At 38.9% G+C, this 22,095-nt stretch overlaps 1 protein-coding gene across 1 annotated transcript in view; it reads left to right on the top strand.

The window, feature by feature from the left end:
• Window positions 1-22,095, top strand: part of TMEM163 (transmembrane protein 163) — a 110,066-nt gene that overhangs the window by 77,238 nt on the left and 10,733 nt on the right. Inside the window, exon 5 of the mRNA XM_030488145.1 lies at window positions 11,186-11,282. Within this exon, the coding sequence (XP_030344005.1) occupies window positions 11,186-11,282 (97 nt within the window). The remainder of the gene's footprint in view (window positions 1-11,185; window positions 11,283-22,095) is intronic.

Here is a 22,095-nt window from a genome sequence, read left to right on the forward strand (position 1 = left end):
ACCATTGCCACCTCCTGCAAAGCCATGTCAGTGTGTCTGCTGGGCAAATGTGGGGAGTTAGTGGCTGGTGAGTTTGTGTAAAGGCTTTCTTCTTACTGAGAAAATGTGACGACAGGTGAGAGCGTAAGACAGAGTGAGACCCTCCTTCCAAAGTAATAGTAACCCTTTTTTGTGTCTTGCTTATGTTCAGGTGACACCACTTGAGAATATTTACACCAGGGTTTGGTCATGGGCAGCCTTATGGAAGATATATTGAATATATGTGAATTACATTTAGGCATGTGGTATAGGGATTGTGATATATCCTACTCGTGCACTCAAAGATTAAAAGAATTAGAAACCACCATTTATAGGAGGGAATGGTTGTCACACTGCCAGATTAGGTCTGGCGCTTCTTTCTTTTCCTCTGATTCAAATAAGAGAGTGTACTAATCTATATGGTTGCAGGGTATATTGTCTCTTGGTTCACAGAGTTAGCCCCCCCCCCAAATTTTCGGTATTAGTGCTGTATTTAAATTTTCATCTGCAGATTGGCTCTACTGTACTGATTAGTCCGACTAAATGAGCACTGTCTATTTAGGTAGTGTTGAATGAAAATAATCCTCTCAATTCAGACCCAACATATCAGTCACATGGAAAAAACTGTGGATAATTTTATCTATGCCATACATACGAAAGACACTTAAAGCGCAGATGGCAAAATCCACACCTACCCACAGTTCAAGGCAAACCTCTGTGGCTGGAGGAAAAACTCCTTTGTGATGAGTGAATGGAATAGCTAAGTGATCTGGAAAAATGTCAAGTGCAGGGAGATAGCCTACAAACTGCAAATAGCTGAGAAACTACCTCTGCAGCTCTTGTTTAGTTCTCAGCTACCTTGAGTTGGTCTTCACGTGGCACATGCATGTCTCTCATACCCAGTGGAGCACACTGCAGAGTTTGCAAAATAGGTGCTCACCTATGCTTGGATATCTGCTTTATAGAAGGAAAAAGATAGTTTCTTTTTAACCACACTGAAAATTTCTAAACCATTGTTTCTTCTGAAGTATTTAGCTGAAATACTACATCCAAGTACAGAGCTGGATAGAAATTTTAGTGGTGCTTCATTAGGCTGACTTAAGACAACTGCATCATTTCTCCATAAATCCATTATCCCATATTCAGGCAAAAGTGAAGCAGTCATAAACTTTGCTCTTATCCAGGCAGACATGCATGTATGCATATATTTATGCATGCACACACACAAAATCCTCACACATAGAATTTATATTAAATATTAAATAGTAAATGTATATATTTATATAGTCTAAAATCTGTTTCTGAGAGTGTGGCATCTGTAGACTTGGCAATGATTTTACTGAAGCTAGATGCAAAATCTATTTAATTTATGAAATCCTTTTCCTTCACTGGTAATTGATTAGGCAGTATTTGTGTATATTGCGTAGTATTTACACATACATATATATAAAAAATCAGGGATATAGTGTTCTGTACTGGAATTTTATAGTCACCATAAAAATTAATATTACGGAAATTCTCAAAAGCCTTTAATTTCCATCCTCAGAGGGATGATAGAATTTCTGATTACCTTCACAAGCCAGGAGGGTGGTTAGAAGTCAAGTGTACCATAAGTGAAACTATACAGTCTATGCAGACCTGAAACTAGAAAACAGGTTATAAGAGCTTTCAAAATCTCCGAGTTGTAGAAATGTCTGTTAGCTTTTATTGGCAGATAATTTAACACTTGAAGAATCAAATTATTTATGGAACGATAGCCCCACTTCAGCTGCACGATTTTAAAGTATGTAAATACCCTGTTCTGCACTGACTAGTGGAACTCCTGGGGATAATAAAAATTTTAGAAGGCCTATAATACTTCTAATATGAAGTGGATCCCTAGCATAGCTAATCTGAGTCTCATATATAAATGGCATTTCTCCTCCATGTCCTTTAGGAAGAAATTAGACCATGTGATAATACAGTATATTTAATTTGGACTGTTACTTTATTGCATGATCTGGTTGGTTTTTTTGGTTTTTTGTGGGGTTTTTTTTTTTATGGTGAGAAACAGGAGTAGCTGTAACAATGCTGATCTGGATTCTGGCAGTTGGAGGAGGATTATGGAACATGTGCGATGAACAGTGAGCCCACTTCCTTCCTTTTAAAGTGCATCTTAAAGTGACTCTATTGCCTCTTCACCCAACAACAAGCTGGTGTAAATACTGTGAATAACTGTGACTGTGCACAGCTTGGTTTCCAATCTCTCCTCAGTAGCTAAACCTGATAATAGATAAGCTATACTACAAACATAAACAAGCAATTTAACTGTCTAATTGGACACAAAGAACTTTAAGATTAGCAGTAGAGCGTGACAAAGGAGCAGGAATCTCAAGACTAAGGCTGATATTGCTTATTTTTCCTGTGTATGACAGTAAAATGCCACAGTGGCTAGTAATTGTTCTTTTTAGAGTAGGCCCTTTAATGGGTTTAAGTGGCAAATTTGAGAGTCTTCAAATTTCTGGATGTTACCCTAATGAAAACCATAACTAGGATTATTTTAGCAGTAGAATGGGTAGAAAGGAACAAATGTTAATGAACAGCTGCATCATAATTTTAATGCCTGTTTTTAAGGTAGCGAGCAGCAGACCTTGTGCTTTGGTGGCACAGTGTGCAGTAGACTGAACAGGCCCTTTCCTGCTGTAGAGGTAGGGTACACGGCCATGGAGATTTTGCTGTCATCTGCCCCTGCTGTGTCTGGAGTGTGTGCAGGAGTGGCTATTGCTGTGCAGGGAGACATTCCTAGAACGCCTGCTTAGGCCTCTGCTCTACTTCCTTGGTAGCAAGAATGGATCTTGCTCAATTTCTCCTATTCCTTACTTGCATAACAGCAGATTAGGATGTATAAATAGCAAACAGAGGCTGCTGTGGAGGAGAAGGTGGCTGTGAGGAGAGGAAAAGCTGTGGGTATCGGAAGGACATGGATTGATTTGAGATAAAGGGAAGAGAAAGCAAAGAGAGGACCACATCTGCAACATCCCCAGCTGGCCCTTGGTGCCCCGAATGACTGCAAACCAGAACAAACACTTTCATCCACTCCTCTCCGAAACATCCTCTGGCTACTTCCTTTTCCATATTCTTTGTCCACTGACTTAACTCCGAGTACTCCTCCATTTTCTCTACCATGCTCCACTTCATCCCCATAGGCCAGAACCCACTGCTTTGCCACCAGAAAATCAATTGCTGGTGACCAAAACCAGAGCTTTTTTGTCCCAAGTTCTCAACCTTTGAGTATCAGCATTTTGCCTACAGTTGAGAAATCTTTGGCTGGCTGTGACTGGAAGTTTATATTTGGCTACTGTAGTCAGGCTAGAAAAGGTGCCATAGTACAAATGTTAAATGAAAGTAGGCCTAGCTTTGTTTAAACAGGCTGACCACCTCTCATCTAGAAGAAACGTGGTGCAGATTGTTGCAAGCTCCAAGTTACTAATGAAGGAACATTCACAGAATGTAATTTGTATTTGGTTATGGGAAGAAAGAATGAAAACAAGAGTACCAGCAAAGTGAAGAGATATAAAAGTGTTCTGTCATGTGGCTAGACACAGAATACAATTGAGAAAAAGGTATAGAGAGATACGGAATTAGAAAGTGGATGAATACTGTGTGTGCTCAAAAATACTTTCCTATCTCCTGACACAGTAAAAACCTCTCGGGCAGTTGCCTTCTGTGCCATATGACTTCCCGTGAATGATTCCATACATGATATTCACTTTGTCACCCACTAATACCACTAAAATCCTTTCAGATCATACTGAAACAGGAATCAGCACATTTATAGTTTTTATTAAATTGATTAATATTATAATTTAATTTTTTTCTTACTTAAGCTCCAGAGGTTTCATTAGTGGATTTATTCAGAGATTAAATCCTGTATCCACCATAAAACCGATTTGCTCAGCTTTGCTGAAAAAGCTCACATTACTTCTGGGCTTAGAGCTCATATTGCACTTATTGGCCTGCAGCTCATTTTAATGCTAAGTTACAATTCCTTGCAAAGTAATAGTTTTAACACTACCTTTTCACTGCAACAGTGAAAACACCTTGTAGAGTTCTTAACATCTCCTTTTCTGTGGGCTATTAGGAGCCATTATTTCTGAAAGATCTTGACAGAGTCTGCAGAGATAAAGATTTTGTGAATAGAAATTCATAGGATCATAGGGTAATTCAGTGTTGGAAGGGGCCTCAGGAGGTGTCTCACCCAGGCTCTTGCTCAGAGCAGAGTCAGCTGTAGGATAAGAATAGGTTGCTCAGAAATTTATCCAGTCAGGTCTTGAAAACTTCCAAGGATAGAGACTCTGCAACCTTTCTGGGCAAACTATTCCTCTGTTCTCATGGTGGAAAATCTGTTTCTCTTAGCAAAATATATCATTATAAGATTCTTAACAATCGAGAAAATACAGAATTAAACTAGAGTAAGCCAGCTCTTGGAAGGTAACAGAATTACATGTAGAAATTAGGAGTATTATCTTCTATTTATAGTATCGTAGCTGCCAGAGAATTGAGGCAAAGATGGGGAACTGAAGTTTGTTTTGATGGCAGCTTTGCAAATATAAAAGAATATAAGAATCTAGTTTCTACCTCAAGAATATTAATACAAACTCTAATGGTTTATAATGACTTTTCTCACAGATCTCTTCATCATGCTTACATCTGTAGCTCTGCTGAAATTATTAAAATGTTTTCCATGAGTAAGATAAACGATGTTTTCAATGAATAAGGTAAGTGATCTTGATACGAGATTTTTTACAGTGAGAACAACCAACCACTGGAATGGCTTCCCCAGGGACATGGTAGAGTCCTCATCATGGGAGGTTTTCAAAAATGTGGATAGACAGGGTATTAGATCATCTCATTGAGGCTCCCTTTCCCATGAAAAGTTGGATCCTATGATTTTTTTGAGGTGCAATCCAACCTGGGCTGTTCTGTGGTTCTGTGAGGTTCTTTACACTGGTAAAAGTAATGAGAAACCACAAATAACCTGTGTAATCAAAAAAGCTCAAGTAATCTGAGATACAGCAATGAATAAACAAGGTGGGAGAATAGTGCAGTATTTGACAAGAAGGTTAGGTTTTTAATATTGCCTTTTAGTTGTATCATATGTTAACAGAACTGGGAAGTAATTAGACTGCTTCTGACAATCTTACTGTATTCCACATGGTGTTATCACATTTCAGGGACTATTTTAATGAACTTGAAGTGTGGTGGTAAAATAGTTTCCAGCATGTAACAGACATACTACCAAGTACATGAGACGCCTTTCTCTCTCCAGTGCCCCAAAACAACTGTCTCTGTGAGCTGCTAAGAGTAAGTTAACACATTTTTGCAGACTGTATTCATATGCATGACTAATTTTTTCTGAATGCTTAATTCTGTTGCACCACCTTTGCTGCACATGAGAGCAGATTGACTTGAGAGGAATAATTACCAAGAGCTTCATTACAAACCCTCATTGGTACTGTGTTACTGTATTCCATTTGCCAGAAAGATAACAGGATGATAATTAAAAAGGGAAGCGTCTTGCAGTGGCTATTCTATAGCAGTCAGTTAATATGAGGAAAACTGTCATCAGTCACCCTTGTGTAGCTTCTCCCAGATCTCTCTTGAGGTAGCATATAGCGGAGCTTGTCACTGGGGGTGTATTTGTAACTTTATTACACTTATCTATTTATTTTTTACGAATGTTACAAAATAAGTAACCGAGAGTCTAAGTCTGCAGTCTTAGTTCAGGCTGACTGTTGCTTACGTGAAGAGCAGTCCCTTTGGCTGGAATGGGTTGACTCATGTAAACAGTATTCAGTGTGGCAAGAACCGTGCTAAAGCTGAAATTGCTTTATTACATTGAAGATTAATCACCATAGAGATCTGAGTGAGGTTAATTGTTAGTTCTGTAGTGGAACTATAACAGAATTTTAGTCTTATCACTACCTATAGGGAATTGTAACAGATACTTACAAATATAAGACAGAATTACAGATAAATCCATGAATTAGAAGGCTGTTTTACTACGTCTTCTAGATGCAAATGAATACTTGGACTTTTTCTCCTTATGATATTTTGTGATAAAAAGAGATAAAAAAATGTTAACTTACTAATAGCATCTTGGAAATGGACAGTTTGTGGAGATGGAACCCTCTGAATCTCAGTACTTTTTATAGCTACTTGCTTAAAAGCCATTAACTTATGCAAAGTAACAATTTTTTGATTAAGGGAAAAACTGTCGGCTGCTTACAGTGATAGATTTAATTTTCTGGTTTACTTATGAGTTGTGAGAATTTGTCATCTAAGTGAAGAATTGTGTCTATTAGAGCTCCATACAGGGGATGTGTTACAGAAAAGATGAGGTGGCAGCTGTATGTCGTATAATACAGTTATACGCATCTTATTTTGATGAGTGTGAGTGCAAATATCCAGGACTGATGTAATACGAAATAGATATTTATAGGGTTGTCTAAATGGGTTGCATAAAGGTTGTAGTACTACTTTCAGAAGATTGTCTTTTGGAGATTGTCAGGTTGTAGCACATCCAGAACCAACCTTTAGGCTGGTGACATGATTCAGTTTTTAGGATTTAAACATAATCATGCTTGTGGATTCCACTAGAAGTGAACTAGGAGTAACTGAAGCTCGAAAGCTTCAGTCTTTGGCAGTTTTGAAACTCCAAATAATTTCATTCTCAGTGCTTGAGGCTGTGGTACAACTGATTTGAAGTATGTTTCATCTGTGACAAAGTTATATTGAAAAGTTGACAAAATTGATGAGTTCTTTTTTTAAGACAATGAATTATTCTTTATATTATCTTCTGGATTTTCAGGTAGAAGTACTTCCTCCAAAGTAGGTAAAAAATATCTTTGGCAGATCGTGATCAGCTATCAAGACCTACAGCAAACTAAAGAAGACTCGGTGGTTTTACTGTTATAATTGTAATATTAAATTCTCTTTACTGTCAACTTAATGATATAGTTTTAATTACTCTTAGAGCAATTGCTATTGCTCTAAGAAAAAAAAACCCAAACAATCAACTTTCAAAGTTTGAGCTATAGTTTGCCTGAAAGTTGATTATTGCCTGAATATCAGAGAGATGTCGTTACCTTGTCCTTTCTGAATTTGTCTGTTATTCTTGAAACCATACTGTGTTCTGAAAGATTCCAGAAAGCATATTGTTTCTGAAACTCAAATAATGGTTTTCTGTTACATTTTAAAATTTTTGACTAAATTGTCTCTGTTCCACTTTCTTTTTAGAAGCAACACATTACATGGAACTGAAGGAGTTTTCGGATTGATGCATTCTTCATTAGGTCTTTTCTGTTGCCTTTCAAACCTGTAGCGACCAATGATTTTGCATTATAGATCTAGAACATCTCTAATGATGTAGTAGACATATAGCGGGAAGCTCTTATATTAACTTGTGTAGAAATGGCTGTAAAATAAGTACATGATTTTCAGTAGGTGCTGGAGGCGTAAGTAAGTGGTACTTGTGGCATACGATATGTGGAGATCTGTTCATCATGGGTGTTGCTGGACAGAGTATCCTCATGTCTTAGCAAGAAGATACCAATGTTCTGGAATATGAGGGCATTAGGTGGACCACCAGTTACTTCGGAGTGTCTGAATCATTGATCATGGGGGATCTGGAGATTAAGGACCATTTATAATACTATCATGATTTCAAGACAGAGGTATCTGTGAAATCTTCACTAGGTTGTCAGTCAAACTTCATTTCTCTATTAACTCCTCTTTCATTAAATTTTATGGTTATTTCTGAGTTGACTTGAATTTCTTTAGAAATGGCAGTCGGCTCGTCTAATTTAATTGAATGTTATTAATGAAATTGCGTTTGCCAATAACCTTGGCACTAGCATCCATCATGTGCAGCTGGAAATACTATTTAGTTACAAAGCAGTAATTGTTAGCAGATGGAAGTTAGTAGGCTTGTATAAAAGTTTCTGTTGCCTACTGGATTGAAAATAAAGCAAGCTTACAATAACCAATTACAATTTCTTTATTATGTACTGCAGTTAAAATTTCAGATTAATTTTGGGAGGGTTTTTTTGTAGTTGAATTGCATTTCTAGTTGAATTTTGCATGATTTGTTTTCTAGGTGGAGATTATTTTTCTGGCAAATGAGATTGAAAGAAGACACTGTGCAGTATTTTGTTCTAGTGGTTTTGCAGATAAATTGGTACACTCAAGAAGACAAGAAACCTGTATTTTTGCACTTAAAGTACTATGCCATTACTCATGAATTTTGCATGGCTATGGATTCCAAAGCCAGCATATAAAGGAGAAGCTAGGCTTGCTAAATACGATCACTGAATACTGATCAAGCCTCAGACTACATTTCTGTCTGCTGTTAATACCCTTGTCACTGACATCTTCCTTTTTTCTTTCTACTTTTAACTATTTCTGGTCAAGTAGATGTATGGGAATTTTTCTGTAAAGAGAATTTTTTTTATAAAACCCATCTGGGGATTATAAGGAGCAACTCAAGATTGTTGAAGTCATTACTTCCCTGCTGGCTTAGGCAAAGATGCAAAATATTTGCTGTTAAGCTTGGGTGGTTGGGAAGTTTACAGAGAGAACTCCAAACTCCCCAACATACATGAGAACCGAATTCAGCCAGCAGTCAGGGCAAGCACTGGTTCCCTGGACAAATTAGACTTGTGCCAGCAAGGCTCCTGTCAAGCCCTTAGGAAATGTTTGTTATTCCTCAGAAGATATGTGCAGGGAATAGAAGGTGTGCTAAGAGGAGGTGATGATGCCGCACTGTCTTCTCTTTCCCATACCCTTGGCATTCAACAATATATATTGTTACAAGAAAGTTTAATCTGTTTCCAACTCACAGATTTGTGGCTATGTTAATTTAAGCCTGCTGGGAATCATAGAAAAGCTGCTCTTCCAATGTTGCTTTCAGATGAAATGCCGTCATATTGTTGCATGATGTGTGTATCTTATGTAAACCTGTCACTGGCTCAGCAAATGGTATTAGGCAAGTCAGCTAACTTTTGTGGGCCAGTTCTGTATTCAAGTTACCTAATGCCTGCATTTATCCCAGGTAAATGAGCAGAACATTTAGTATATGTTTCTGTACATAACAAAAATTAAAATAATCATTGCAACAGAATCTGTTATGAAGGATTGTGCACTATAAGCTTCCTAGGTTATGGCAGCATTAAATATTACAGAAGTAATACATAAAGATGGTACTGAAAAGTTTTGAGTTTGACAAAAGAAGGTCAAGAAGCTCTGGACAGATCTCTGAGCAGTGATACATTCAGATAGAGTGAAATTGCAAATCTCTAAAAAGAATCTGTTGCAGAACAGGATGTTGCTTGCAAAAATGCAATGGAAAACGGAAAGCCCTCTCAATTTTCAATTTTACTCATTCGTTTTGGAAGATGAACTTGTCTCCCATCCACATTACCATTTAATGATCACCTCTCACTGCAGGATTGCAGAGAATCCATCCTGTGAGCTGCTGCTTCTGTCACAGATTATGGGCCAGGTTTTTGTTCTTGTGTTTGAATCTAGGGGAAGGACTCCAGGGCAATCAGACTATCTCAAGCCTTTTCTGCCTACCTTTTACAACGGGTTATGTTTAACAAAAATGAGGCCTGTGTTGCAATTTACTACAAAGGAGTTAAACATCTGTCTTAAAATAGGTGTAGCAGAGTTTCGCCTACCCGAGATGAGTACCTCATCTACAATGCTACTCTGTTGCTAGGAAGGATGCTAGCCTCTACATTCTCTGTTCTCCTCTATAGAAGACCAGCCCCTTTACTGAGAAATTGTTTGTAGGGTTATATGGAATGTCCACAGTGTGGTTTAGTGTCGCTTGTGTTGGGAATAAAATGATCAGCTACTCACCTGCGCCGTTGCTTCAGCTGCATCTTCAGACCTAGAAAGAGCAATGCCAGTTCATCTACAGTCTCTAGATGGAGCTCGATGTGAACGTTACATGTGCTGCCAACTACCAGATGGCCTGATGTCTGAGTTGTTGAAAATAGTAGCATGCCACTGGAATAATTATAGCATCCATAAACTGAGCTAACAAACAGGTACCAAGTGATGAATAATGAACAATGGAAATACAACTTTTGAAGAAAGAAAATTGTACATAGAGATATAAATTCTTAACTATTTCATGCTTTAAACATTAAAATTGTTCTTACTGTACACCTATCTATAGTAGTAGTATTTTATATGAAGACATATTAGTGAAATATGGATAAAGAATGGATATATCAATAGTGTAACAGACTCACTATTATTGTTTGTGGAGGAAATCAAAGCCTTATATCCTGTAGTATTTCATGGCAAGAGGAACTCCATCTCAGAGTAGAATTAGTCTGTATGTTAGAACAAAAGCAAGAGTATTCTTTTTTTACCGTGAAGTTTGTGTGCTTTTTGAGTGCTTTTTAAGCCTCATTGTGCCTGTGTCCTATACAAAACTTAATTATTCTCTGTTAATTATTCTCTGCTACTTTATCTTCTGTTCATTAAGCCATTTGTTTGCTTTTTAGAAGGCTGAGTTGTAAGCTCTGCAGAGCAGGAATAGAGAGTCTGATTCTGCACAGCACCTAATCTGATGAGACTGATCCTTATGTAGGTATTGAGACCCCCTTGGACAACCTACAATGTGATACACGTAACCTGCTGATCTTTTTAGTATCTGCAGTTAAAATCTTTTTTCTTGGAGATTTGGGGAGGAAACATGTTTTAGGTCCTGTTATGCTACTGACCAGATTTACCAAGCATCTGTCCTGCTTTCGTAAAGAGAACTAAGTTCCCTTGATTATTTCTAATGCAAGATCCTAGCCAAACAAACCAAGAGAAACAGACCTCTAGAGGACTCTATGATAAATCATTAGGAGCTGAAGAGACATGTCTTTCACTCTGAAGCATTATCTGGTCTTCCCTGTCTTGTCATATATAACCCAGGTGTTAAGAACTGGAGGGGAACTGGACATTTCATTCTCTTCTTGAATTCAAGTCTCTGTCTTTAGCTTCTTAATTTATTCTTTTTACTATCAATATTCTGTTGTGTGTTACCCTTTAGCAGTGGGAGAGTTGACAGCTCCAAATATGTCCTTAACAGTTCTTTTTATTTTTCTCCATTTTTTTTCCCCAGAGCTTGTGTTATCTTGGGTGTCATATTCCTCCTGTCATCTATATGTATTGTGATCAAAGCCATCCACGATCTTGCGAAGAAAGTGCTTCCAGAAGTGGTAAGGTGATTCATGTTCTTTAAAATGTTCTCTTTATTCCCCATGCTGCCAGTGACACTGAGAAAGGCCAGCATCCCCTTTCAACAAGCCCCGTTGAACTCGGCAAAGCTGTAGCATTTCTTGCCTGGCTGCGCACTCTGGTCCTAGTCTTCAAACAATATTTTTTCCTTATGTGTTGGAGTCTAGTCATTAATGAGTTTTTACAGGCTTGATCCCACCTCTTCTTCTCTATGGTTACCTTTTTGGGCCAAATCTTTCTCAACATAATGACTTAAAGCTTTTATGTAGAACTGTAGGAGTTTACCTACAGAGAGGAGGTCTCTCTGGGCTTAATGAAAGTAGTAGAGTTTTATGAGGAGAATGTTTCCACAATTTACTACTCCAATGGCTTCAGTATTTTATTTTTAATGTAGAAAAAAATGTATTTTTGGATTGTATTTTTTTGTTTTCCAGCTCTTGCCTCCAATTCCAGAGCCATGTTACGAGTAGCAGGAATGAAACAGGTGAGGGGAGCATGCTGGGTGAAAGAGCTGGCTTTTTGACTGGCTCACCATGGAGCATCACAAAGGGCTTTTCTCCTGCTCTCTGCTTCCTTTTGGTTATGAAAGCCAGCCCCTACCTGGCCTATAGAGCAGCTCTCCCCAGCAGTCTTTCTCTCAGTTCTGCTCTGTCCTGTCCTGCTTGCTTCCTTTCAGTACTGGGTATTAACTTCCCTAAGCTCTACTCATCCAAAACAGCTACTCACTGGGGGAGCCATTTGGCAGTGGTTCTATTCCCAGAAGATTCTTCCTAATGTGCTCAAAGAAAATGAGGCTTCAGTTCATATACAACCTGACTTGTACATTTTAAATTCAGCCTTCATGGATTTGGGTTTATTTGTAAGTGTGTGCAGACTTTTGCATCTGGGCTTCACCCTGCCAAGTATCATTCTCAACACATCACAACAGAGAAACATAAACTCCTCACATTCAAGCAGGAGATGGAGGCAGAGCTGGAAAAAAAAAGCTAATTTGGAATTTCAGCTTGTTACCCACTGTTAGCAATGCAGATGACCCACTGGGTCCTCTGCTCTCATGGAAAATTCCAAGAAGCTGGGTCACTAAAGAAACTTTATTTTCAGTAGCTTAGTGAAATTTGGGCAAAAATGCATAGCATAGCAAAAGCCCATGAACTAAGGCTCTATTGAATTGCAGTAGGTGCATTGTTTAAGTGCAGGTGATTCATGTTCTCTTTGCACTTTTCCTCTTTTCCAGTCTTCATACTTTATTGCCTCCTCAGCTTTGCCAGCATAACAGCACAAGCAGTTGTTCACCAGCCTGGTTCTGTCAAAATGATCTAGGTTAGCTTAAACACTTTTAATAGTCAGTTCTTAAACTCAACCAAAACATTTTGACAGAACTGGGTTAGGGAATGAGCATGGATGCCATTGTGCCAGTAAGGCTGAAGGAGATCCTGATAAGGGTGAGGGGAGACCCTACAGTGATGGCCAGCTAAAGGACAACCTCTTAACTTGGTTGTACCCAAACAGTGCATCTGGCTACAGTTTGACTCCTATTTAGTGAGAAAATGAAATATATAGTCTTGATTCTGTGAAGCAGAAAGAAGGGAGGCTGCTGAGATAATTAAAACACGTGTTTGGTGAATTTATGGTAGTGTAGATGAGATTCATTTGATGTCTCGGTCTAATTCATTGTGGGCAAATGCCCTAATAATTCCAGTAGTAAGAGCAAAGGTTTAAAAGGCGTGTCATCTATATTTCACTCTTCCATCATTACAGGTACTGTCTGCAATTGAGGGCTCTGTTTCTTACATGATAATTTTAAGATAATTTTGTTCCTGACACAAGGCCAACTGTTCTCACTCATTTAGGCACTCAAGTACTTCCAGCACTTTAAAAGATACATCTGGCAGGGCATGGACTATGGCTGACTAGTGGCAGGGTAAAAGCCTCATGCATACGCATACCTTGCAATTCTGCCTGGGAAGTAGGTTAGAACAAGGGATGAAAAAAGATGGTACTGTTCATTGTCTGTTAAATGACATGGCAAGGATTCCCATTTCAAAGTCTTTCAGTACATCTCACTGTGGGAAGCTGACTCAGTAAGAGTTGCATGACACGTGAAATATCTGTGGGTAAACTAAGAATAACACTGAAAAATGGGGAGACCGAGAGAACAGCATTACTGCTGCAAGTCATGGCCAGTGAGGCATTATGCCTGACAGTTGCTACATTAAAAATAGATGGGGGGAAAGGATGTTGTTTAATAGGAACCTTTTCAGTTGCCCTAGCCATGCCTGGGTCTGATGCTGATTTTCTGTTTGCGTAATGCTCCTTTAGCTGCTCTATGTTGCAGCAGAAATAGTCATTCTTCCCAGTTGCTTGGGTCTTTGCTGATACGTTCTCAGCTGATCTGCAGCTGCCCATGCGATATTAGCATCTTAGCAGAGTTGAAATCTGCTGAAATTAAATCAGTAAGTAAGTAAGGGGAAGAAGTTTCTGCCTCCACTCTTACATATAGGGTGATATTTTCTACTTCGAACCACAACTGAACTAATCGCTAATGGTACTGATTTCTGTAATACCTTATCGTGTAATTTAGCTGTAATGTATGGACATAAGAAGGACATGGAGCTGTTGGAGTAAGTCCAGAGGGGGGCCATGAGGATGGTAAGGGAGCTAAAGCACCTCCATATGAAGACAGGCTGAGAAAGTTGGGGCTGTTCAGCCTGGAGAAGAGAAGGCTGCGTGGAGACCTCATAGCAGCCTTCCAGTATCTGAAGGGGACCTACACAGGTGCCGAAGAGGGACTCTTCATCAGGGACTATAGTGATAGGACAGGGAGTAATGGGTTTAAACTTAAACAGGGGAAGTTCAGGTTAGATATAGAGAAGAAATTCTTTACTGTGAGGGTGGTGAGACACTGGAACAGGTTGCCCAAAGAAGTGGTAAATGCTCCATCCCTGACAGTGTTCAAAGCCAGGCTGGACAGAGCCTTTGGTGACACAGTCTAGTGTGGCATGTCCCTGCCCATGGCAGGGGGGTTGGAACTAGATGATCTTAAGGTCTTTTCCAGCCCTAGCTATTCTATGATTCTATCACATATATGGAAAAATACTTAGAACAGTGGTTTCTTCTAGTGGCTTTCTGCATAGCAGTGAAGTAGCCAGTTCTGTGTCAAAACAGTGACCTGAAATATGTTTTGATGGTGATTTTATTGGCAGTGTGGTTACACTCAGAGTTGTGGTCAATGGCTTAAATGTCCAAATGGAGATCAGTGATGAGTGGTGTTCCTCAGAGGTCAGTATTGGGACCAACACTGTTCAACACCTTTGTCAGCAATATGGACAGTGGGATTGAGCGCACCCTCAGCAAGTTTGCCAACAGCACCAAGCTGTGTGGTGTGGTTGACATGCTGGAGGGAAGGGATGCCATCCAGAGGGACTTTGGCAGGCTTGAGGGGTTCTCTAAGTTTGTTTTAATTTGAGTAAGTTTTGGAGAAAATAGTATGATATGGACAAGTTTAAGAAATGAAGCAGATAAAGCAATTAAGTATCTACTTGCTAACTGAAAGGTGCTGTGATTAAAACCATAGTCACTTCTGAATAATTCTGGATCATTTATACAAGTTACATTGGTTACATACGTGTCAGTTCTCACTATGCATGTAGCAAGAAAGATACTTCCTTGGAAAGAATGTGAGAACTTTAACATAGAGATTTTGTTGTCCCTGAAGAGGATCTCAAAAGAGTTGCTTTCATGAAAATACTACCAATAAGAAAGGATATACAATTCGCATGACAAAGAAATAATTTGAAACGCTTTTTCAAATGTTTTGAACACAGATTTTCTTTTACTTATGTGGACTTTTAACAACAGGAGTCTTCAGTCTTGTCATTTCATGTGATGATTTCAACCGCAGGTCTGACAGTCCTCACCAGGGTTTGGAGAACCAAAAGGAGGGTGACAGGTTTACACCTTAAACCTGTCGAGCTGGCATTTCCAGCTCGACTACCCCATCCTGTAAGGGCCATAGTTTCTTGTCAGACTGCAGAGAGCAGCTGCTTTATTTACAGGACAGGAGCTCAGGTTTAGCTCAGTCAGGCATTTTTCAGTCACCTATTCGAATTCTCTTTTACTCCATGCTGAATGTAATTTTGTTGAAACACTGTGAATGACAGCACTCCTGGTCTGCACTGGCATAGAAGAGAGGACAATCAGAGCTCCTGACTTTTTGCATTTCTTAATACTGCCTCTGCCTTTCTTTCTGCTTTTTGTTTGCTTTCTCTGTGTTACGTAAAAATAAATAATAGGTAGTGTATGTCTCTACACATGCATTCAGCACGGGCAGTGTTTTTTTGTAATTCTTTTGAATGCTTCAGAACTTTGGGAAACACAGCAATGGTGTATTTCCTCTTTTGGATCCCTTGCTTGATATGCCAAGGACTGTAGTTAACTTTGAAATAGCCTATAAGGCAGGATATGAATGATTAGGTAGATTAATTGGTTTAAAATGTGGATAAAGTTATTAAGTATTTGTCTGCAATTTTGTTTCCTGGTAGTGTGTGTTTTGTGTATGCAACAGCAACTGTGGCCATACTGGGTCAGGCTAAAGGCCCGTCTTTGGTCAGAACAGACTTTATTCATACCTTTGTATTTAGTTTTACCTCCATTTTTAGATGAGGAAGTCTGAAGAGCCCACAGGATTCAAGGTATAGTGCTCACCAGGGATTTACACAATATGTTAATTTCTGCAAATTACTATTGAGCACTGAACTGATATTTTAACAGAAAGTAAACTGTAGATTCCATCTCCTGCAGCTAACAGCAAGCTCAGGAATTGTCACTCTTAGGTAAACTTAGGGTTTTCCCTGTGCATAGTACTTTATATATATATTATAATTAACAAGAAGCCTGCCCTAAAAAATGACATTTGTTGTTAGGAGAGTTATTATATAATTCTGCATTTGTATTAATTATACACTTCTTACTAACATGGGGAAAAGTTTCTTTTAAAGTAATTGACAGATATATTAATCCTCAGGGTACAAAATACAATCCCTTGTGCTAGCATTTTCAGTTTTTGCCATGTAGAGCAGCATTTTCCACCAACTGATCCATAGAATTGTATTGCTTATTGTGTTTTTAAATGAATGAATTAAGTCGTGAATTATAAGGATGATGATAAGGTGGATATAGGAGAAATATTGCAACTGAAGGGATCTGTTTGTTCCCAAAGTCTGGAAACCACCTATACTGAATATATGCAGCGGGCAGTGTAATGGATTTTATTTCTCCCACATTTTTGAAGCTTTGGACATTAGTTTTAGTAAGCATCAGAAAATGTATTATGGGTCTCTGATTTTTGGACAGAGGGGTGAGAATACAGCTTTCATGTCCCTTCCAGAGGGGATCTGCCTGTCATGTAACCTTTCCTTGAATTTGCAGAGATGCTTCATTTTCCTTTGGAGGCAATTTTGTGTGGGGATGTGTGTGTAGACAGTTTCTGCATGCAGCAACACATTTGCACAAATCACTGTTTTTATCAAGTTGTGACCTTCATTCTCATTTGCCTGAAAATAGTTTTAATTTAAGCTTTCTCGTTGTATGGATTTAGAGATGTGATGAGATTTTCCACTTTTCTTGGAGCATGTTGATTTCGAAGGAAATCTTACTGTTTCTCTCCTATTCTTATCATATAGCTAGGATGCTTAGATATTTGGGGAAGATGTCCTGTAAAATGTAGATGTACCTGTACTGTATAGAGCCCATACAGTGCCTGAGCCCGTTGCAGAATTTTTAAGTGAGACTGTCTTAGACTTTCTATGCATGTGCTGTACAGTGGATCTGCCCAAACACTATGCATGTGCTTGCAGTGAGGAGTAGCTGTGAACATGATATTGCACCCCTGGAAAACTTGGAAAAAAATATGGACAGATCACAAATCCAAAGAAAACCTTTTTTTTTTAGCAGGAAAGAGAGACATGGCATTAATGTGTGGGAACGTTACAGCTACAAATTCCTCTTCTTTCTGTGCTCTTCTCCTATCTTTTATATAGCTGTGAATTTCTTATATAGCTGTGAATCTTTATTCTTTAAGGGTCTGCTTCAACATGATATGTTGCAGTTATTTCAGTTTCATGTCATTGACCCCTACAGAAAGAATTTTCACTGATCAGATCTTCTTCTTCCCTCCCCCCTTTTATTTTTCTTTGTTCCTAATGCATTTGCTGGAAGTGTTAGAAGAAGTAGGCCAGCTGGGGTGTTTGGTATTAAGATTTCTAAGAATTTTAGCTGTTGTTCAATACACCTGACTTACAAAGCTAAACAGTATTTGACATTTGAAATGTAAAACCTTCATTCTGTTTACCCTTCCACTGAATTTTAAATGAATATTTCTCAGATCATGTAATTTAAGATTGTTGTTTTGTTTTGGTTTTTTCCCTAGAATGTTGAGTTTTGAACCTAAAATAGAATCACTTCTTGTTGGCTCAAAAATGATTTACTGTTTTTTTAACCCTAGCTGTCAGATTCAGAATATTTCCCCTATTGTTACTTGCAGCATTTGTTCTCCAACCTATGTTAGCTGTAATAAGATAATTCCCACTAGGAAAAGGAATTAGCATTCCTTTATTGATGTTTCAGAGAGCTATACCCACAGCCAGTACTGACCCTGAGGATTTGGGATGCATGCATTTCCTTACAAATAAGGAGGAATAGTGATATTGCATACTGTTGATGATGCATACATCACGCTTGGATTTCTGTGTAAATTTTACTGTTGTTTTTTTCTCTTTTTTTTTTAATGTTTCGTTAATACATGGAGAAAGGAGTTCAAAACTCAAGCATAGGTTTCAAGCATTGTTTTGTGTTTGCATTTCCTAGTGTTAATGTTTGCCATGTTCATGGTAAAAGTCCTTTTTCATTCACCCCTTTACCTCCTTCATGTCAATTATTATATGTTCTTGGATAGTATAAATATAAGTGCAAATGGTGTGTTTTATTTTGACCTCTGTCACAAAGCATTTTGCAAACCTTTTCTTGTTTATTAAAGAAGGCTTAAAAGAGCCCAACCCAGCCACACTGAGAATGACTATTTTAATTTCACCTGGGGTTGTAAATCAATATCCATTTACTATTCAGTTACTGCTTGCATTTCCCCTAGGTAATAGTATAACACATGTAATATCAATGCAGTTTGGCATTTGTCCTCATTAGTATGGCAAAGGACACATTTTTGCAAGAGTAAGCAAGCATCATGCCATATTTCTGACATTTCCTGCAGAACAAAGAAGAAAAAACGTAATCAGTTTGTGTACAGAAGACATGCAGGACATCTGATGTGGCGCCTCCAATGCTCTTAGAAATTAAATCACTTGAAAGATTAGGCCACATGTAATTCTATCATATACTATTGATTGCAGTTGAAATTGGAAGCTAGGGGTGGCACAGTGTAGCTTTATGAGTTCTAATTTATTTACTAATTTACTAAATTATAATAAATAGATCCTAAATATATTTAACAATGTCAGCAGTTGAATTATAGGTCAAGAGCAATATAGCAAATAATACTTGTGATTATATACACGTAATACATGCCCATATACATACTTCCCTCTACATTTTTAATATCTTATATATATATATATATGTAATTTATTGCTTACCATTTCAAATCAAAGTGCCATATACATTAATTATACATTAGAATCCTGTTTTATGATTGTTACCTATTATGTATAGTTTGGTGGTTTGGTGTTTGGCCTTAAATAATTAATTTAACCCTCAAATACATCTGCTTCTTACAGGTTGGTGAGAATGTTGTGTATACTTGGGCTAGCTAGTAAGCCAGGATTAGGAAAAACTTATCAACTAAACTTCGCCCTTTGTTGAAGTGATTGGTGGAAAGTCTTGTTTTCAGACTTTACCACACAGTGATAAGAAATAAAAATTGGCAACTGCTAGCCACTTGGAAGGTTATGTGAAATGTACTGCTGATCTTAGAGTTGTGATCTTAGAGTTTCAAGCAAACACTTTGCAGGAGTCCTAATGTCACCTAAGGTAGTTCTGTGGAGTCCATAGCCCCTTGGTTCCCAGCCCTGGTGCCCCTGCTGCGGCATTCGGTGCGCTGCTTGTTTTCTGTTTCTTGAAGAAGTGTTCTGTGCTGTGGAATTGCTTTGTTACAGCACTTCAGCATCAAAGATACAAGTTTAAACATTCGTAAGTTTGGCGATTTTTTTTTTTTTTTTTTTTTTGTACTAATAATAGCTCTTTATATCTCCATGTGAAGAGACTGTCTCCTGCTTGAGTCAGATGCTGGGCTGTTGGTTTGTTTTCAGACAGTGAAGTGCAATTAAAACTCTTATCCTTTTTGAAGCTCACTGGTGAGAGAGACCCTCCAGCTTCCCAGAAGCTCCCTCTAGACTGATTACATAAACTATTTATTACTTGGGAGAAAGTGGGAGAGATTTGGACCTTTTTTTCCCCCCTCCCTTTTTTCAAAAAAAAAAAAAAGAAAAGTGTTTGTATTAGAAACATCTCCATTACCATCTATAGAAACAGAATCCTTCAGGGGAAGAGGTGGGAAGCCAGTCCTTTTTGGTTGAGTAACATGCTTTTAGGAATGCCACAGCTGGTGTGTGCAGATGATGTGAGAGCTGCTGGAGGAGTGGGAGGCTGTGGAAAGCATGTGAAGGTAGGCATGGGGAGCAGGGTGGTAGCAGGCCCTGATGGCACTGGGGAGGACAGTGAGTGACCAGTCATCTGGACTGAGGAAGATTCGTCGTCGGGAGACATTGTGTGAGACAGATGGTGAGTTGCTGAGATGGGCAAATGAACATTTAACAACACAAACTCAGCTCAGTTTGGGCTAGCTGTGACATCGCTTCTGCCAACAGCATCTGTAGCGTTCCAGAAACGTGTCCCTACCTCCCCAGCCAAGATGAGCAAGGCTCAGCAGAGAAGAGGTACGCCACCATGAGGCACCAGCTTCCCTGGGAAGGGAAAAAATGGCATGAAAAAAGCAGTACCAGCAATTCCCAGCTTCTATTGGAGTGGAAGGAACCAGGCCCTTGGCTGGTTCACAGGGGAGGAAGGAGAGGGCAGAAGAGTGGAAAGAAACCTGCAATTGTAGGGGATGGGAGAAGCAGCTTGTTTTGTGATTGCACTAGAATGAGCTACCATGGAGGGCCAGAGGGGAAGATCACACATAGATTTTAATCATAATAGAGTGTGTGTTCTGAGTGCTGTGGAGGAACACTGAAGATGCCTTCTTCCTCCTGCACAGTGAATGTGTTTTTATTCAATACTGTACACTTCAGGTGAACCAAGAACTATTTTATATCCTACAAGTGGAAGTGAGACGAAGTGACTATAATTAAAGGAAAGGGGGTGAAAAGGAGTTGGTAGAAATGATATATGAAATCAGGCCAAAGTTTTAGGGTCAGAATTAGCGAGATGCATTCTAGGAAAAGATTAGCAGCACGAATCAGCTGAAATGTAGTTACTTGGCTGGGAATTGGGTTAAAATATCTCCCCCTAATAAGCCAAGCACTGAAGCATTCCCTGTGGCTTTTTTTTTTTTTTTTTTTTTTTTTTTTTAGTTTCTACAGTAGATTCAGAGGGAGATCAAAGTCACAACATCATCAACAACAAATTTTCCTTAAGCCATGAGATTACTGCTGCTTTTGGTGAAATCCTTGAAAGCAGGGACAGAACTGTTGTCACATTTTTGAAGACCCCTCTTCTCTGCTGCACTGGTGGGGACAATACGTTTGGGTAAAGCAGAGGAAAGCTGCCTGCTGACTTCTATTATTCCTTTTTATTACTTTTCTAGGACTGAAAAAAGAACATCCTAGGAAAGCTTTCTTTTGGGAAACTGTCACAGCATAAAATCTTGCATAAAATAAATCTTAAATAGGGACATTGTAGCTATTAGAGTGCTTCGTAATGAGATGGCAGTCCAGGATGGGCATCTCACTTTATGTACAGTACTATTTTATACATGAAGCCATCTAATAAGATATATATGTCTTTTAATTAAGGTCTAACATACAGCATAGTAGCAATGAAGGAATATGATGAAAAGAAATGGAAAAGGAAAGAGCTTTATTTACCACACTGAGAAGCCTTTATCATATGGAAATGATCAGAATTTAAATTTTTATCATCTGTCACAATTTGCTGCTGCTTTAATTAAAATAACTGCAAGGATGCATACAGTGAGTCTGACTAGATGTGCTTCGTGCTCTTAATGACTGTCAGATGGGAAGGCGAGGGGTACAGAGAGGGCAGGACTGCGGGAAGATCCGGAGGGAGATGATGCCAGATGGCCAGGCTTATTTTATTAATTTAGATCTCCGTTATGGCTTCTTTTTTCTTCATTTCTCCAAAGGATGAGTTAGTGTAATGGGAATCATTTCACAGCCACAGTATGACGTGTTTAACTCTTCAGAGCCCATAGCACTGTAGTGAAAATCCTGCGTCAGTCGTGGGTCCTGTCGGCTGGCCACCTCCGAGGCCCCAGCTCTAGCCCACGTGCTTGGTCCTCAGCAGCTCTCCCTCAGTTAATTTGTTGAGTCCTGCTGTCCTGAACCAGTTCCAGCTTTGATCATTGCAGCAAAGTAACGCCAAGGCAGCGTTTTGAGCTGCTTCTCTCTTGTTACCACCTTACCCGCTCAGGCAGCATGCTGCAGGGGCTGTCCATGCTGCCAGCTTTGCCACATGTTTTGGGCCAATCTCTTACACCTACAAAACCTTCTTCACTCTTCTTCTTCTAGCTAGTGGGTGCCTGGACACCCAGAAAACATAGCAAAG

Source organism: Strigops habroptila, chromosome 5, assembly GCF_004027225.2.
Source record: "Strigops habroptila isolate Jane chromosome 5, bStrHab1.2.pri, whole genome shotgun sequence".
Taxonomy (NCBI): domain Eukaryota; kingdom Metazoa; phylum Chordata; class Aves; order Psittaciformes; family Psittacidae; genus Strigops; species Strigops habroptila.